Below are 19,769 nucleotides of genomic sequence, written 5' to 3' on the forward strand. Positions count from 1 at the left end.
CTTTTACTTCTTTTGTTCCATTAATTCCTAAGTATTTCAGTGTTTTGGATGCTATTGTGACAGGTATGGTCTCCCTTATTTCTCTCTTAGTATGTTTGATGTTTGTATATAGGAATGCTATTGATTTTTGAGGATTGACTTTGTACCAACTATACTACTGAATTTTTTGATTAATTCTAGGAGTCTTCTGGTGGTGTTTTTTGGGTCTTCTACGTAGAGTGTCATGTTATCTGTGAATAAAGATAATTTCACTTCTTAATTTACTATCTTTATTCCTTTTATTTCTCTCTCATCTAATTGCTATGGCTAGTGTCTCCAGAACTATGTTTAATATGAGTGGTGACAGTGGACATCCTTGTCTTATTCCTGATTTTAAAGTGATAGCTTTCAGTTTTTGTCCATTTAGTATGATGTTACCTTTGGTTTGTCATAGATGGCTTTTATCAGATTAAGGTAAAGTCCATCTATGCCAATTTTCTATAGGGTTTTTATCATGAAAAAGTGTTGGACTTTATCAAAAGTTTTTTCTGCATCAATGGAAATGATCATGTGATTTTTTTTCTTTGGCTCTATTGATATGGGTTGTATTACACTGATTGATTTTCATATATTGAACCATCCCTGCATTCCTGGGATGGTCCCACTAGGTCATGGTGTATTATCTTCTTAATGAATTGCTGCATTCTGTTAGCTAGTATATTATTGAGAACTTTTGCATGTATATTCACTAGGAGGGTTGGCCCATAGTTCTTGTTTTGGTTAGTTCTTTTTCTGATTTTGTTATCAGGATAATACTTTCCTCCATTAATGAGTTTGGTAGAATTGTTTCCCTTTGTATTTCTTTAAAGATTTTGAGAAGAATTGATATTAAATCTACTCTAAATTTCTTGTAGAATTCAGCTGTGAATCCATCAGAACCTGGACTTTTTGTTGTTGTTGTTAGTAAGTTTTTTATTACATTTTCAATTTTCTTGGTTGATATTGGGTTATTCAAGATTTTTATAACTTTTTGATTCACTTTTGGTAATTCATATGTATCTAGGAATCTGTCCATTTCTTCTGCATTTTCCATTCGTTCAGAGTAAAGATTTTCAAAGTATGTATTGATGATCTTCTGAGTTTCTACAGGATCTGTAGTGATATCACCCCTTTCATTCCTTATTGCATGGATTTGTTTTTCCTTTCCTTTTTGAGATAAGGTTGGCTAACTGTTTATCAATTTTATTTATTCTTTCAAAGAACTAACTCTTTGATTCAATAATTCTTTGTACTATTTTCTTAATTTCAATTGTGTTAGTTTCTACTCTGATCTTTATAATTTCCCACCTTCTTTGGGCTTTGAGATTAGCTTGCTCTTATTTTTCTACAAGTTTTCTAGAAGTCTAGAATAAACATAGGGCTGTTTATTTGTGTTCATTCTGTTTTCCTGATGTGGAAATCCACTGGTATAAATTTCCCACTGAGGACTGCTTTCATTGTGTCCCACAGGTTCCTGTAAGTTTTATCTACATTTTCATTTGATTGTAAACATTGTTTAATTTCTTCTTTGATTTCATCTGTGATCCACTGGTTGTTTAGGAGGGTATTATTGAATTTCTATGTGTTTATAGAGTTTTTGTGATTTCTTTTGTCATTAATTTCCAATTTCATTGCACTATGGTCCTATAGTATGCATTGTATATTTTGTTTTTTTGTTCACTTTCCTCAAACAACTATATCATTTCTCTTTTGATGTAAATATATTCACTGTTTTTTCTGAATGTGATTTATATCAAAATGACAAAAAACTTACGAACTGAAGCAAAGCAGAAAAGTAGTGGTGCCTCTTGAAATTCACTGAATCTTGACTTAGAGGTTTTTTTACTCTGTGTGAATCATTATCGTAGCCAATGATTCAGGGGCTCCAAATTTTGGTACAATTGCATGAAGTTCAATTATTTTATTAGCTCATTTAACAAATTTTTATTGAGAGATTAACATATAAAATACATCTGAGGAATATTGGTGAGCTGCCCGTGTGCCTCCCCGACCACCATGTGAGGCAGGCAGAGACTCGGACACCTTCTGGGCCCTTGGTGGCCACTCCCTGCATCCATAGAGTCCCTGTGGGAGCCAGGCTAAACCCCAGACATCTTCAGGAACGCTGGTGAGTTGCCCCTGCACCTCTCTGACCAGTGTGTGAGGCAGATGGAGCCCCGGACACCTTCTGGAGCCTCATTGGTCACTCCCAGCACCACTGCACCACTGTGGGAGCTGAATTGAAACCCAGACAGAGTCAGCGGCCTCAGGGACTGTGCCCTCACCCCTCCCCTGCAGGCATGGGAAGCAGGCTCGGTCCTGGGCAATGTCTGAAGCTTTGGTGACCATGACCTGCATCACTCCCCACCCTTGTGGAAGACAGACTTTTCCCCGGACAGTTTCAGGAACTGCAGTGAGCCTCCCCTGCTCCTCCCTGATCAACCCGGGAGACAACTAAGTGCAAGAAAGTTTCGGGAGCATCTGGAACCCCACCTTGTCACCACTCACCAGCACAAGAGCCGTGCTGAGCATTGGGGATCTTCAGATTCTTGCTCTGCCACTCCCACATACCCTTGTGGGAGTGAGGCTGAGCTCCAGGGAACCTCTGGATTCTCAAAAATGAGAAAATGAAGGAGCAAAATGCAATCTCCTACCTTTACCCCACCCAGAACAAGTCCAGAAGACATTAACACAGAAGAGCCTGGAAGTCATACTCCTGAAACTTCTGAAATGATAGTAACTAAAGTAAAGAAATAACTCCAACAGGCTATAGAAGACATCAGATCAGAAATGTCTCAAGTAAAAAAAGAAATGGCAACAATAATGAAACAATTGCTCAGCACATCCAGAGAAGACATTGATAACAGAGGAACATAGAAAATTCATGGAAACCTTCAGTGAACAATATAGAAAAGAACCAGAATGTATGAAACAGATTCAAACAGATACCCAGGAAATCAAAAATTCCATCAAAAACTGACAAAACTGCCTGAACGAAACTGAAGATAGACTTTCAGTCCTTGAAGACAGAATTGCCAATAAGGAATGTGAAAGGAAGGATCTCTTTAAAATAACTGGGAACCAGGAAATAACAATTCAACAACTGCAAGATGAAGTGAAGGAAAACAATGTAAGATTAAGGTATTAATGAAAGAGCAGGAGTCAACACAAATGACATAAAAAGACTATTTGCAGAAATAATACCAGAAAATTTCCCAGGCATGGAACCAGAATCAGACATACAGAGAAGTGAAGCATACAGAGCTCCAGTTGCATTTTATATATTGTGAATCAGTGGCATAACTGTACTGTTGGTGTCTGATGGTTTGTTAAGGGGAACAGTTAATGTTTAAAAGTTGTATTTTTTTTAATATTTTGACCAATTTTACATGTTTGTACCCAGTAATCTGAGCAATTTATATTACAACAAAAATTTGCAGTGTAATATCCATTGGTGAATTCCTACAGTCCTGCCTAATGACATTATGTATTGTCTCTAATGTTCTTTTAAATTATTATATTCTTATTCCCTTTAATGATTTGATCAATATTCTATCCTTACATCTGGTAATCTGAGTAACTTTGTTGAAGATAACAATGTGTAGTATAACAACCGCTGTTAATCTCTGTCATTTGGTTTGAAACCGTGTATCATTTTTAATGTCCTTGCTTTGTGTTGTTTGTATTTTGCTATTGTTCTTTTTTTGTACTATTTTCTTTAAAATAAAAAAGAAAAAAAAAAAAAAACTCCAGTTAGTCATAGCCAATATAAATCTACACCCAGACACATAGTGATCAAGAACCCAGAAACTCAACAAAAGATCAGAATATTACAAGCTGTTAGAGAAAAGAAACAGATCACCTATAAAGGGAAGCCCATCAGAATCACGGCAGATTTCTCAACACACAATATCAAGTAAAGAAGAGCTTGGAGTGAAGTATTTCAGGTACTGAAAGAAAACAATTTCCAACCCAGATTGATGTACCCTGCAAAACTATCCTTCAAATTTAATGGAGAAATAAAATATTTCCATGGGAAAGAACAACTAAAAAATTCATTAGTGCCAAATCAATCCTACAAAGAGTACTAAAAGATATTCTACAAAGAGATAAAAGAGAACACAACTTCAAGAACAACACCGGAAAGGAACCCCAAGCAGAGCAAGCAATTAAACAGAGGGAAAAGGGAGGAACCAACAGCAGGAAAATATCATGACAAAGATAAGCCAGTACATATCAGTTATAACCATCAATGCAAATGGTTTCAATTCACCAATCAAAAGAAGCTGACTGATAGAGTGGATCAAGAAACAGAATCCAACTATATGCTGTACACAAGAAACACTTAAGTCAAGAAAGGAAATTCATAGACTGAAAATTGCACGATGGAAAACAATACCCCACATGACAGGAACCCGGAAAAAAGTGAGCATAGCTGTTCTGTTTGAAGACAATGGGAACTTCAAACAGAGACCAATCAAAAGAGATAGAGAAGGTCACTACATACTTGTGAGGGGAAAACTTCAAGAGGAAGTGATAACAATCTTAAACATCTATGCACCAAATACAGGAGCACCCAAGTATATAAGACAAATTTTAACGGACATGAAAAATGAAACAAGCAGAAACACAGTCTTAACAGGGGACTTCAATATGCCACTGTCACAGAGATAGGTCAACTAGACAAAAATTCAGCAAGGAAATAACAGAATAAACCAAACTTGTGAACAAATGGACTTAGTGGACCTTTACAGAGTGTTCCCAAAAGTGGGCGTCTAAAATGAATACACATTTCTCATATGAAGAAATACACATGGCAAATAAATATATGAAAAAATGTTCAGCATCATTGGTCATTTAAGAAATGCAAATTAAAACAATCTGAAATTTTTTCGCACTCCAGAAAGAATGGCTATCATCAAAATATCAACCAATGACAAATGATGGAGGTGCTTTGGGGAAAAATGAACCTTCTCCACTATTGCTGGGAGTGTAGACTGGTGCAACCACTGTGAAAATCAGTGTGAAGATTCCTTAAAATTCTAAACCTAGAGGTTCCATTTGACCCAGCTATTCTTTGTATCTTCCTGGAAGAATTAAATGGGTGTGCATATATACTACAGTTATATATGCACATCCATTTTTATAGTGGCATAGTTTCTAATTTTATAGTGGCACGGTTTCTAATGGCTAAATCTTGGAAAGAGCCCAAATGCCCATCAGCTGATGAATGGGTGAAGTTGTGGGGGTTCTCTTATGCAATGGAGTTCTACTCGGTCATAAAGAAGGATAAACCCGAGACATTTCTAGCTAAATGGATGCACCTGAGGCCAATCTCTTAAGTGAAATAAATCAGACACACATGTTTAAATACCACATTGTTTTGCTGTTGTGAGAAACTGAAAGCATAAATAAGGACCAGAATGTGTACTAAATATTGGTAAATGGTAAAATTTTACATGGAAAGGAGAATTAGGGAGGGGGAGAGGGGGAAAGGAAAGGAGAGACAAGAATAAAAGGGAAGATGGAAATAAAACTTTTGTAAATAAAAGGGGGAAAGGGGTTAAGGAGAGGAGGGCAATAGGGAAAAAAAGAAGAAGCAAGATATGCCATGTACAGGAACAAATTCCCTGTGATGATTGCTTTTATTAAGTGTATCTAAAATGTGCCAGTAAAAAAAGATTTCATCCACACATCTTCTGCCAACAGAATTGGGACAAAAGATCTAAAAACACATACTGGAAACTGTGCTGCCAAAAATGCTCTCAGGAGCAAGTTACAACAGTTACAAAAATCAACTTAAAATAAATTAAAGACTTAATATGTAAGAGCGGAAACTAGAACTGCTGCAAGAAAATGTAAGGAAAATTCTCAGGACATTTGAATGGGCACAAAATTTCTTGAAGAAAACTCAAAACACAAGAAACAAAAGCAAAAACTGACAAATGGGATTACATTGATTTAAAACTTTCTGCAACAGCAAAGGAAGTGAAAAACAGATGGAGGAGAAAACCTATGAAACGGAAGAATTTATTTGAAAAGTATATTTCTGTACTGGAGTTGATACCCAGAATACATGAGTAACTCCAAAACTGCAATAAAAAAGTAAAATATCAAATAACTTGACTTTTAAAGGAGCAATAGAGCAAGACAAGTGGCTACATACTGTAATCCCAGCACACAGGAAGATCAAGGCAAGAAAATGGCAAGCTTAAGCCCACCCTGGGCAGCTCAGCAACTTGGCAAGACCCTGTCTCAAAATATACAAATACTAGAAGGAACTAGCTCAGAGTGAAGGCCTGCAAAGAGGTTGTGTGGGATGAGGACCCAGGTAGATATTTCTCAAAAGGAGACCTAAAAATACCCACAGGTCATATGAACAAAAAGCTTATCTTCATCAATCAAAAAAGTTCTTATGACTTTGTTATTGCTTGTCCCTTTTATGTCTTTGTTGTAGACAATGCTCAGAGAATGTCTTGTGGAGGAACTGTATACTCCACAGTTGGGAAAACACTTTGGTGCAGAGAAAATAACCAGAAGCCAATATTTCAATTCTTGTATCTTGGTTTAGGCTACCAATGGACTATCATGCAATGCATAACTTTTCCCAGTAAATAAATCAGTTACCTTTTGTTCATTTAAAAAAGAATGTAATTCCAAACCATAATTAGATATCTCCTCACAACCGCAAGAATCCCTTTATCAAAACGCATAAAGGTAACCAGGGCTGGCAGGGGTGTGGAGGGAAGGGGGTGCTTGCATACTGTTGATGGGAATTTTAGTACAGCCATCCTGAAAAGCTCTACAGAGGTTCCTCAAACAATTAAAAATAGAACTACCATGTGATCTAACAATCACCCTGCGAAATATAAACTCAAAGGAAATGAAATCAAAAGTATGTCCAAAGGACACCTATACTCCCTTGCTCTTTGTAGCACTATTCTCGACCACTAATAACTCTCAGAGTTCATCAACTGAAGAATGGATGAAAGAAACTGGGGTACATGATATATATTTATTATATCAAGGTAAATAACATAGAGTAATTTATGTTTCCATTTGTTACTAAAATAAACTTAATTTTTGGAACATTATAGCCATCTTAATGTCTGCAGGTAGTTTAATTGCTTCTTCCCCGAGAAAGCAGACTGAGGAGCAGCAGACAGTCACACAGGGAACCCTCCAGAGATCTTCAAGTCTGAGCAATTCTCTCCAGGTTTCCATGTACTATAAGCTGGCATAGGCCCAACGACTCAGCGCAATGCTTAGGAGGAACACACTGTCTGCATTGTTAATGCAAACAGCTGTTGGGACCTGAGGATTTGCTAGGAGTGTGTGAACATGGACAGATAAAAACACATGGATTTTTAAATGACAGCCTCTTTACACCTTGTCTGACAGACCTATTATTTTGTATTGGACAGGATCTGTGAAGTGTGTTAGAAAAATAATCTTCCATTTCCATGCTAGAAGGAGGTAAGTGATTCGTGTAGGGGCCTGGGAAGAACTCATGGCGGTGGGAACTTGGTCTGGGCTAATATTCTTCCCTCCACTTCTTCCTGCCAGAGAGGAGTTGGAACATTCTGATTACTATGTGTGGGCAAACTCCTCCACTAGAATTCATGAGTATGCCGTGGCTGAGCTTACGACTTCCAAATCACTACTGTAGACTCCTTCCCTTCTAGAAAGAGGGTAGGCTTCCACATCCCGTACCCATTATAGTGAGAAGTGTAATTTATGTACAGGAAGTTGACTACCTACACCTATTATGAGTAATGTGAGAACAGAAAGTGCTGTTTTCACAAAGCTTTTGAAAACTGAGGGGAATCTGGCAGCTAAATGTTAGAATTTCTATCATGGATGATGAGCAACCAATAAGATAGGTGACGTTTTGACTAATGACTTGTATTTCATTCACTGTTTACAACTAGGTGGAGGTTGCAAAAACACCCACAAAAACCCTGAATAGTGCCATCATGTTTCTTTATACTACACAGGACTTCAAGATGAAGTTAGAGGCTCTGACATGCATTCAACATTTCCACCACCAGCCCATGTTAATTCTTGGAATGTGGCTTTAACTCTCCCATCCAGAGTATTTCCCACATGAGGTGTATACTGTTTGATCATCGCGCCATCTTTCTTTTTTTTTTTTTTTTTTTTTTTTTTTTTTCCGGTACCGGGAACCGAACTCACGACCTGCGCTTGCCAGGCAGGCGCTTTTGCCGCTGAGCTAAACCCCCAGCCCCATGCGCCATCTTTCAAATACTGTGTCTTTGTGGATAAAGTGATAAAAATATGAATTGCCTTACACACATACAAACACGCATCTACATGCAATATTTATATGTAAATCCATTAAGCTTTATTATAAAACATAGCATATGCTAAAAGTGATCATCTGTCCTAAAGATAATACCTTCACAGGGCACATTAGAAACTGAACCTGTCAGAAATTTAAGAGAAAGACCCGTGGATAGTAGTTATTGTTGAATGAATATTCGTCCCAAAGCTTCAGTTCTAAAAAAAAATTTTTAAATACAGTTATAACATAAGAAGAGATCCAAATATGAAATTTTAAGACCCAGAACTTGCCATTCAAAAGATCTAGGAGCTAAAGACAACCCATAAACTAGGAACTTGATCTTTGTAATCTGGCTGTGGGATGAAGCAAAAAGAGAAAGAATGAACTTTAGGAACAATAGACTATTTTTTCCCAAACTAAAATATGAATTTCAGTGAAGAAATTTTCAAAAACCAATGTCCCACGTTGCAATTGCAAAAACAGCGATGGTACCCTTGGAGAAAGTGAGATGGAAAGGCACTGCTGAGCACAGTAAATCTCCATGGTACTAGAGTGGGAGAGAAAGCAAAGCGAAAGAGAAGCTTAAAGACTTCAAAATCACTTGCAGCTGAAGACCTGCGTGTCAGCACCCACTTTGATCCAACCAACATAAAGACCAGTGCTCCAACCTACTAATAACATGACTGCTAGCACTCAGCAGCCAGTATTTTACTGCACTTAGACATTATCTTATTTAACTCTCACAGTATTACCTCAACTCCAATCTCATTACCGTATTTTCAGATGGAAATATAATGTTCGCTGGAGCTGGCCAAGGACCTGAGATCCCTGGGTGATAAATTTCAGGTTTTAAGTCTATATCTTCCAAGAACCCACGCTCTGTGTGTGCTATTTCTGATGCTATGCTTTCACTCAGAATTGCTTCTACATGTCTTCTGAGACAGGAATAGATGTGTTTTTCATGGCAGTTCCTCAATAAACATTTGTGAAATGAATGAATAAAATAATTGAGCTTTTTGGAATTGTACCAAAATTTTGAGCCTTGAATCATTGGCTACATTCAGCGCATTTCAAGAGGCACTAATTTTCCGCATTTCTCACTCATTTTTTCCTACTTGCACGCACCACCCCAGTTATTCCACCTCAGCAAATAGGCAGAGAGACACGCAATGAGGATTCAAAACCTAAGCTAATCATTAACCTAATTCAGTGGTGGTGAACCTATGGCATGCATGCAGCAGTGGGTTGTGTGTTATCACTGAAAGCTCTGAAAGGTTTGGCATCACTGACATAATCAAAGGTTTATATAGATCCATATCATTGACATGTAGTTTTGCTGGTGGTAATAAGCATTAGATCTAGTATACATTTTGGTCCTTGTTTTCATGGGAAATGGGAAGAAAATATTCAAATGAGAGGGGGAATAAGACAGGAGAGAGGGGATGAGGGAGGAAGGAAAAAAGAAGAAAAAAGGAGTAGAAGGAAAAAATGGAGACAAAGCTTTTGTAAATGAAGGTGGGAGGGATTAAGGGAGTAGAAGGAAATAGAAAAAAGAAGCAAGATATATCATGTGCAGGTACAAATTCCCTATGATAAATGTTTTCTAACACACACTAATAAAATTTTTTAAATGCAGAAAAAAATAAGCATTAGATCCAAGGGAAACACTTTTAAAGCAATTCAGATCCTATTACTTCATAAAGGGACTTCTTTATCCTTGAAAGAACGGTTGTTCTCTCTTATGGATCTTTGCTTCTTTGCTTTTACCTCCAGTGAAAACAAATATATACAGTGAACAAAGTGAAATTATCACCGAATAAATCACCTGCTTCTCCACTGTGAAACCCAAAACAGTGATTTTGAAGCAAAGGAAGTGAGGAAGAATTATAAACTCAGCTCAGTTAAGTATGCTTTAGATCCACTCTAGACCCTTAGATTCAGGAAGTGCTCCGTATGATTTAAATGTTGGTAGGGGATCAGAGGAAAGATGATCAGTTAATACTTGCATGACTGGGAGTAAATTACTTCAATTCTTGTGCAGAGGTGTAAATGCAGCAATGAATCGAGCTCACAGTGTGGCTGAGCGGAGACACAGGGCACACATCTCGAGTGTCTCCAGCAGGTCCTGCAGTGAGCATCAGGCGAGCGTTTGGCTTCTACAGAGCTCAGGAGGAGTGAGAACCAGATGGAGTCATCCACATGGCGGACCTCATCTAGTTATTTCATCGTCTACAACTTAGTTACCCAGAATAGAAAAGTTGTAAATTGTGTGCAGAATACATTAGGATCCCTCAGATTTGACATCCTGTAACCCTGCACATGGTACACAAATGCACTCATCTTTGGTTTGAAGGTAATGGTTTTTATGGAGAATCTAGAAGAACAAGTTATTGTTACGCTGAAAGAATGTGTTCTTTAATTTCCCATCTCAAATTGATTTCTAATCATTCTGGGTCTTTTATCTCATTGCTACAAAACAGCTAGTGATTCCCAGGTAACAGTGATGGAGAACAGGACAGAAGTGACAGAGTTCCTCCTGCTGGGACTGACCGATGACCCACGCTTGCAGCTTCCCCTCTTCATAACCTTTCTCCTCATCTACACCATCACTGTGCTTGGGAACCTGGGGATGATCCTGCTGATCCTCCTGGACGCTCATCTGCACACCCCCATGTACTTCTTCCTCGGTAACCTGTCTCTGGTGGACTTTGGATACTCTTCTGCTGTCACTCCCACGGTCATGGCTGGGCTGCTGACAGGAGACCAGGTCATTTCTTACAGTGCTTGTGTTGCTCAGATGTTCTCTTTTGCACTTTTTGCCAGTGTGGAAAATTATCTCCTGGCCTCGATGGCCTATGATCGCTACATAGCAGTGTGTAAGCCCCTGCATTATGCTTCCGGAATGACAACAAATATATGTACATGGCTGATTATAAGTTGTTATGCCATCGCCTTCCTGAGCGCCTCCACCTACACTGGGGACACATTCAGTCTCTCCTTCTGTAAATCCAATGTGATCCATCATTTTTTCTGTGATATTCCAGCAGTCATGGTTCTTTCTTGTTCTGACAGACATCATAATGAGCTGGTTCTTGTTTACGTTGTGAGCTTCAACATCTTTTTTGCCCTCTTAGTTGTCTGGATATCCTACATTTCCATTTTTACCACAGTTCTAAGGATGCGCTCAGGGGCAGGACATTGGAAGGCCCTGTCCACCTGTGCCTCCCACCTCACCGCAGTCTCCATCTTCTACGGGACCGTCATCTTCATGTACCTGCAGCCCAGCTCCAGTCACTCCATGGATACGGACAAAGTTGCCTCTGTGTTCTACACCATGGTCATCCCCATGCTGAACCCACTGGTCTACAGCCTGAAGAACAAGGAGGTCAACAATGCATTCTTAAAGGTCAAGAGTAGATTCATCTGGTGGAAAAAATAATTTTTAAGGTTTTGGTTTTGGGTCTGAGCAGTTCATGAGTCCTAGATTTATTCCTCAGACCTGCACTGTGTGTCAAGTCACAGTTAAGATCCACAATGAGGTTAAATTTGTGAAATAATGTGCATTTATTTCTGCATGTCTTTTGTCTCAGATAAAAGAAATGTTACGTCCAAAAAAGAAAAATACCTACATGAGAAGGTCTGTGATACCTTAAGATCTACTTTTAAAAACCCACATTGGGGATTTTGATGTTTTCACTTATTTTGCATGCAATTTTCCTATCTCCCTTGCAAATGTGTACAAGGGGTGCTCCAGGGAGACCACTAACATGAGAAATGCATTCAAATTTCTCATTTTGTTACTTACACGGGGATACTGTGACATGGTTAGAATTAAATGCAATGTGGGCTGTTTGTGTTCGCCAGTTGTTTGTTAATTTTGGTGAATGAAATGATACCCACACAAATGGGAAAGCATTTACCTTTGTGTGTCTGGGAGAGGGACTCCCGAAGAATGTAGTAGTGGAAGCAGTGGGCTCTATTGGGTAGATCTGCCCCCTTCATTCTGGACAGCATCCCCTAACCCTCGGAGGGCTCGTGGGAATACAGCAGCAGATGGGGACATGGTGCTTTCTCTGTCTGTCTCCCGCTTTCTAGCTCCACCCCCACTGTTCTCTGGCCAGGACATCCTCATTCTCTCAGTTTGGGACATCAGGGCTGGTGATCTGAGGCTCGATCTCACTCCTTAGGTTTTCAAGACTCACACCACAAGTTATACCTTCCAACCCGTCTCAGCCTTTGACTCAGACTGAATTAACACAGATGTCCTCGGTCCTCAGCTTGAGGGGAGCACATCAAGGGCTGTGTAGCCTTCACACAACCTGAGCTGACACCCACACCAGTCATCTCTTACATGCCCAGGTCTCCTTTTGGGGCTGCTTCACTGGGGCACACCTACTAATGCACTAGCACTTAATAATCATTCAACTTCAATGTTAGAATTTATGTATTTTGATTAAGATTTTGTTCTTCCTTTTTACTGCTATCCTAAGAGAAAAGCACGATATTAGTAAATGAAAGTATGTGCTTTCCTTTGTACCCTGCCCTGGGAGAGCCATGAGTTAATATTTATGCTTGGCTAAGTCACTCTGCACAAATAACACTCTTACTTTCATGTTCAAAGGGATAAAACAAACTACAAAAATGCAGGAAAAGTAAAAGTTTTTCAGTGCACTAACATATTACTACACACTTTCTGTTTACAAGTCAAGATGAGAAGCCAGTAATGTGCTGCACCTTTCTTTCCACGAATGCTTCAAAATTGTTTGCTCTGACCATTCATTGTTAGTAGAGCTGAGTGACAATCTCTCTAGTCACTCCCCATTCTTCCCTCTAATGTCACAGTGATTACCTGCCATTTCTTCACAATGACCAGGCTCATGCCTCAGGGCCTTCACACTTGCTGTTGCCCAAGGAGAGCTTTCTCACTACACTTGTTTCTTGACTTTACTTCCACCGAGTCATCAGTCCACACTGACGACCTACGTGGCTTGTTGCTCCCTATGCACCATGCACACTATCACCACTTCCAAAGTTAGTTTCATAATATTTACCAGCTTCTCTTTTTTCTTATTTAATATCCCCAATTAACATGTAGACTCAGTGAGTGCAGTGATTCTTCTTGGTTTAGTTAGGTTAGTTCACAATGTTGATCATTTGTACCTGAGCAGATGTGGTTTTTTTCTTGTTTTGTTTTGTTTTTGTTTTTTAAAGAGAGTAGTTAAAAAGAAAAACCAAAAGAACAACAGCAACATATCAACATCACAGACATAAACAAAACAAAGCATGAATATTAAAAGTGATACAGAGTTTTAAAACAAAATGATAGGAATTAACAGTGGTTGTTGTATTACCTATTATTACCTTCAACTACGTTGCTCAGATTACCAGATGTAAGACTGGAAGATTGTTCAAACCATTAAAGAGAATAGAAAAATAATTATTAGATTAAACATTAGAGATAATACAGAGTTTATCTAGACAAGATGGTAGGAATTCACCAATGGTTGTTCCATTGCATATTGTTGTCTTTAAATCAGTTGCTCAAAGCACCGCATTGTTTCTCTAGTGTAAAGCCTGAAAGAGTTAATTTAATCTAGGAGATATGATAGACATTGAGAATTGATAGGAAAGCACTCATAGGTAAAGGATAACTGGGATATGGGAAAAGAGAAGGGAAAGAAGGAGAAAGTTTGTATATATGTATATGCAGGACAGTTAACACGGGTGTCCTACTGTCCTGTATTTCCTTGCTGAAAGAAACTGTCAGTGAGGCATTGGTTGATTAGCTTTGTATGTCTATATGTGTTTTCATGAGAAACTACATTGAAGATATCAATATGTAATACAATAAGCATTGTTAATTCCCTACCACTCTGTTTGTAACTCTGTAACGTCTGTACTGATCCTATGCTATTTTGTAAAATGTTGTCGGTCTGTTAGTATTTTCCTCCTTTTATTTCTAAAATAAAAAAAAATAAATCAGTTGCTCAGATTACCAGATAAAAGCATGCAAAATTGGTCAAAATATACAAACTTTAAGCATTAACTGTTCCTTTCAGTATACCATCAGAGATCAACAGTACAGTTACCCCATGTATGTATAATCTCCTTCCTTCTTTCTTTTTTCTTTTTTCCCTCATCCCATTTGTTCCTTCCTTGAGCAATCTCTTTCCTTTTCCTATCATCTATTGTATGTTTAAGTTTTACCTAGTCTTTCAGGTTCCTACACCAGGGACACAATATGCTGTTTACACATGTGGGCCCGATTTACTTCACTTATGTGTATGGTCTTTAGTTGCATGCTTTTACCTACAAAAGCCTCGAGTTCATCTTTTTTTTATAGCTGAGCAATATGCCATTGTATAAAAATACCACATCTTTTTTATCTCTTCCTTAGTGGATGGGCATCTGGGTTGTTTCCAAGATTTAGCTGTAACAAGTTGTGATGCTATAAACATGGGTGCACACATATCACTGTAGTATGATGTATTTAATTCTTCTGCAAAAATACCCAGAAGGGGAATAGCTGGGTTAAGTGGGACCTCTAATCCTAGTTTTGTGAGGAATCTCCAAACTGGTTTCCACAGTGGTTTCACCAATCTACACTCCCACCAGCAGTGGAATAGAGTTCCTTTCTCCCCACAGCCTCTCCAGCATTTGTTATTGGTTGATTTCTTGATGGTAGCCATTCTTTTTGGGGTGAGATGGAATCTCAGTGTTGTTTTAATTTGCATTTCTTGAATGACTAATGATGTTGAACATTTTTTCATGTATTTATTCACCATTAGTATTTCTTCATCTGAGAAGTGTGTATTCATCTCAGATGCCCATTTTTGGCTTCGGTGTTTGAAGTTTGGGGGTTGATTTCTTTTAATTCTTTATATGTTCTAGAAAGAAGTTCTTTGTCTCAAGGATAGTTGGCTAAAATGTTTTCCCAGTTTGTGGGTTTTCTTTTTACTCTATTGGCGGTATATTTAGATGTATAAAAACTTTTCAATTAGATGAGAGCCCAGTTGTTGATTCTTTGAAGTATTTCCCATGCAGTTTGGTTTTTGTTCACGAACTCTCTACCTACCCCTATGTCTTCAAGAGTTTTACGTACTTTCTCTTCCAATAGATTAAGTGCTTCCATTTTAATATTTAGTTCTTTGATCCATTTTGACTTTAGTTTAGTACATGGTAGTAGACTTGGGTCTAGTTTTAGTCTTTGGCATGTGGAAAGCCAGTTTTTCCAGCACCATTTTCAAGTGAACATGTTTGGCCACTTTGTCAAAGATAAGGTCACTGAGTGTCCCTGTGATTGTGTCTGCATCTTCTAGTCTGTTCCATTCATCTTCAGGTCTGTTTTTGCCAATACCATGCTGATTTTATCACAGTAGATTTGTAACATAGTTCCAAGTCAGGAATTGTGATTCTTCCTGCCTTTCCTTTGTTTCTCAGGATTGCTTTTGCTATTCTAGGCCTCTTATGATTACAGATGAATTTTAGGAATGTTTTCTCTAGATCTGTGAAGTACACTAATGGCATTTTATTTGGGATTGCATTTAATCTGTATGACAATTTTGGGAGTATGGCTATTTTCACAATGTTGATTCTTTGTATTTCTTCATCTGAGAGGTGTGTATTCATTTCAGATGCCCATTTTTGGGTTGGGTCTTTAAAGTTGTGAGGTATGATTTTCTTCAATTCTCTATAAATTATAGATATTAGTCCCTTGTCTGAGGAATAACTGGCAAACTTTTTTTCTGCACTGTGTTTTTTTGTTTTGTTTTGGTTTTGGTTTTTCTCCAGTACCAGGAACCAAACTCTCGACCTTGCACTTGCCAGGCAGGCGCTTTGCCGCTGAGCTAAATCCTCAGCCCCTCTGTACTGTGTGTTGTTCCTTTATTGGTGGTATCTTTTGCTGTACAAAAGTTTTATAATAAGATGAGACACCAGTTGTTGATTCTTTGCTATATTTCCTGCATGATCAGCAGTTAGTTCATAAAGTCTTTGCCTGCAGAAATGTCTTCAAATAGATGCATGGATTTACTGTGAGCCTCACTATTTTTCCCCTGAGTTTATTTCTGTACCTGCATTTCTGCTTATATTATGATCCTTTGATTACTACAGCTTTGTATGTAACTTACAGGAACATAGTTTAATACCTCCTACCATGTTCTTTTTGTTCAAGAAGTCTTTAGTTCTTTGTGGGGCTTTTTTTGGTTTCATAAGAAATTTAGGATTTTCAGTTCTTTAAAATTATCATTGGCATATGATAGAGATTACTGTGAATCTGTAGATTTCTTTGAGCAGTAGTACAAACATTTTTCACAAGATTAATTCTAGTTGATAAATATAGGATATAATTCCATTTGCTTGTGTCCACTTCAATTTTTCACCAATATTTCATAATTTTCATTGTATACATCTTACTTTTTTTTAAGTAAATTGTGTTCCTGGTATTTCTGTAGCTATCATAAATGGACTTTCTTTCTTGATATTTATGTCAGATAATTTGCTGTTGGCATAGCAATGTTAGTGTATTTTGTGTGTTGGTTTTTTATCCTTCACTTTTGCTAAATTCAATGATTAGTTACAATTGGTTTCTTGTGGGGGTTAGGTGTAGTATATCTTCTGCAAACAGTGAAAATTTGACTTCTTAATCTTTAATAAGGATGCCCTTTAATTTTTTCCTGTGCTTGCTCATCCTACCTATGACTTCTGGCATTATGATGAATAAAGCTGAGGAGCGGGGGCATCCTTGTCTTGTTCTATATTTTATAGAAAAAATTTCAGATTTCCCCTATTCAGTGTAATGTTAGCTGTTGGCTTATTATACATGACCTGTGGAGTGCATTCCTTTGATGCCTACTTTGTTCAACTCTTCTTATTGTGATGAGATGTTAAACTTTATTGAGTGCCTTTTCCGCATCTATTGAAATGATTACATTGATTTTGTCCTTTGCTCCCTGGATATGCTATATTGCTGTTATTTATTTGCCTGTATTGGAACTTCTTTGGGTACCTGGGATGAATCCTACTTGCTAATGGTGAATAATCTTGCTAATATACTGCTGTGTTTGAGTTTCTAGTATTTCGTGGAGGCATTTCCATTTGTGTTTGTCAAGGACACTGACTTGTTTTGTTGTTTCTGGCTTTCATATAAGAGTAATGCTGGCTTGATAAATTATACTTGGAAGAATTCCTTTATCTATTTTTCAAAGTAACTTAAGCAATATTTGTAATATTTCATCTTAAATTGCTTGCTGAAACAGCAGGAAACCATCTGCTCGGGTAGGGGCTTTCTATTGGGGACTGCTCAGGTTTTCCATATCTTCATGATTTGCTCCTGGTTGGTTGCATGTCGAGGAACATGTCCACTTTTCTAAGTTAACAAGTCTGTTTTTACATAGTTTTTCCTGACAATCTGTAATGAGTTGTATTTCTGTAGTGTCAACTGCATGTCTTCTTTTTAATCTCTAATTTTATTATTTGCATCTTCCCTTTCTTTTTATTAATTATTCTAAGTGATTATTTGTCTGTTTTCTCTTTTTGAAGCTCTTTGCTTTGTTGCTTTGGGGTCCTATTTCCCTAGTCTCTATTCCATTTATTTCTGCTGTCTTGGTTATTATTTCTCTCCATCTGCTACTTTATTGTATGACTTGATGTTCCTTTTCTAGTTTCCTGAGATTCAGTGGAAAGCTTCCCTTGTGATTTGTGTGTGTGTGTGTGTGTGTGTGTGTGTGTGTGTGTGTGTGTGCCCCATAAGGTTTAGTACGTAATGTCTCCATTTTCATTTGTTTCAATACATTCTAAAATTTTTTTATCAGCTTCTTGCTCCATTGGTTATTTAAAACTAGGTCACAAACTTTCCTGTATTGTATAGGATCCAAAGTTTTGCTTGTTATTGATTTCTAGTTTCATTTTATTTTATTCAAAAAAGACACACAATATGATTCCAGTTTTGGAAACATTCTGAGACTTGGCTCATACTGTATTGTGTGATCTATCTTGAAGAGGGCTCCATTTGCTGATGAAAAGAATGTGAGTCATTCAGTTGTTGGATAGACTATTCTATAAATGTGTTTTTGGATCCGTTTAGCATAGATTGCATTTATCTCTGCTGTTTCTTGTTTTATTCTGTCCATTCCTGAAAGTAAGGCTTTAACATCTTTGAATAAATGTGGTTCTAAGAGGTGAGGGCCATTAGGAGATGATTACACCTCAGAAGGTGACTACGCTCTACTTCCAACACTGGGGCAAGTGTACTTATAGGAGTGCTTGAGGGAACTGGTGAAACCTGTCTATCTTTCTGCCTTTCACCAAATGAGCAGACAGCAGCCTTTGTTTCTGCCATGTGGGAGTACAACATAATTCCTCTCTTCCCTCTCCATCATATGAAATATATAAAGAAAAATATCCCCTCATCAGATAGTGAATCTTCTATGTCTTTGATCTTACAGTTCCCTGACTATAGAATTATAAGAAGTAAATTTCCATCTTGTTTAAATTACCCAATCAACATACCCAATCTCAGATATGCTGTTAGAGTAGCCCAAATGGGCCAACATACCCTGTGTATACTCTTCTAGAACAGTTTTCAGACTAATGAACATAATGAGTTTGGCTGATTTCTCCTAATTTAACTGGTCAAAGTATAGGCATAAATATAAATAAATATCCTGAAGGCTTCAACATCTGTTTTGAAAATACCCCCTATTGCTTTTAGCTGAAGTGCCGAGGCTACTGAAACCCAGCCAAACCTGTGAGCAGTTGACTTTAAATGTGAATTCATCTCCTAGGTGAGCAGAGTGTTTACTGTGCAGGTGCAGGATTTCAAAAACCTGAATGTGGGAAACTCTAGTGAAGCTGGGAAAACAGAGCCACTGGATTCTGAGGAGTCTTCCCGCAGAAGTCATTCTTCTGTCTGCAGAAGCAGCCTGTCTGCTTCTCCTCACACTGGCATCTTCTTCCCTCTTTGGAAGAATTAACTTCATTGCCAGAAGAAAAGGTAACGCACCTCCCTCGCAAAACGAGGCTCATTCTCCTCTGGACCAAAGTCCAGCATACTTCAGAACGATACACTGAATGCTGATTCTTAGCATATATTTTCTTCCAGAGAGTTTTCATATGGCCTCCAAAATATTGAACCTAAGTGACACTCTGAGTCTTCAGAGGACCATTCCACAGTGTCATGGAGCACGATGTGAATTCAGTGATCCTGGAGCCATTGCCCCACATGACTTTCTGTGAAGTAACAATATTGTGTAGACATTTTCAAAGGAACAGTATGGCAAAGATAGTCCCAATGGTAGATAAGGGCTTCTGTGAGGGTATGAGTAGCAATTTTGATAGAATCCTTCCCTTTTGCAACATTTGCTTCTTCCTGAGAGGCAACATTTAATACAGACTGTACATTGTGGGCCTCCATCAGTAATTTGGGACTGCCTAAGTTATACCTATG

General features: G+C 38.0%; 1 protein-coding gene across 2 annotated transcripts in view; it reads left to right on the plus strand.

Moving 5' to 3' along the window:
- LOC102028004 (olfactory receptor 5B2-like) overlaps positions 1-11,843 on the plus strand; it is a 31,364-nt gene extending 19,521 nt beyond the window's left edge. For both annotated transcript variants that reach the window (XM_013506390.1, XM_013506391.1), the window contains exon 3: positions 10,804-11,843. In XM_013506390.1, coding sequence (XP_013361844.1) covers positions 10,804-11,762 — 959 coding nt within the window. In that variant the 3' untranslated portion in view covers positions 11,763-11,843. The remainder of the gene's footprint in view (positions 1-10,803) is intronic.
- The last annotated feature ends 7,926 nt before the right edge of the window (positions 11,844-19,769 follow it).

This window comes from Chinchilla lanigera, unplaced genomic scaffold (genome assembly GCF_000276665.1).
Source record: "Chinchilla lanigera isolate Chin_1 unplaced genomic scaffold, ChiLan1.0 scaffold00110, whole genome shotgun sequence".
In the NCBI taxonomy this organism is placed as follows: domain Eukaryota; kingdom Metazoa; phylum Chordata; class Mammalia; order Rodentia; family Chinchillidae; genus Chinchilla; species Chinchilla lanigera.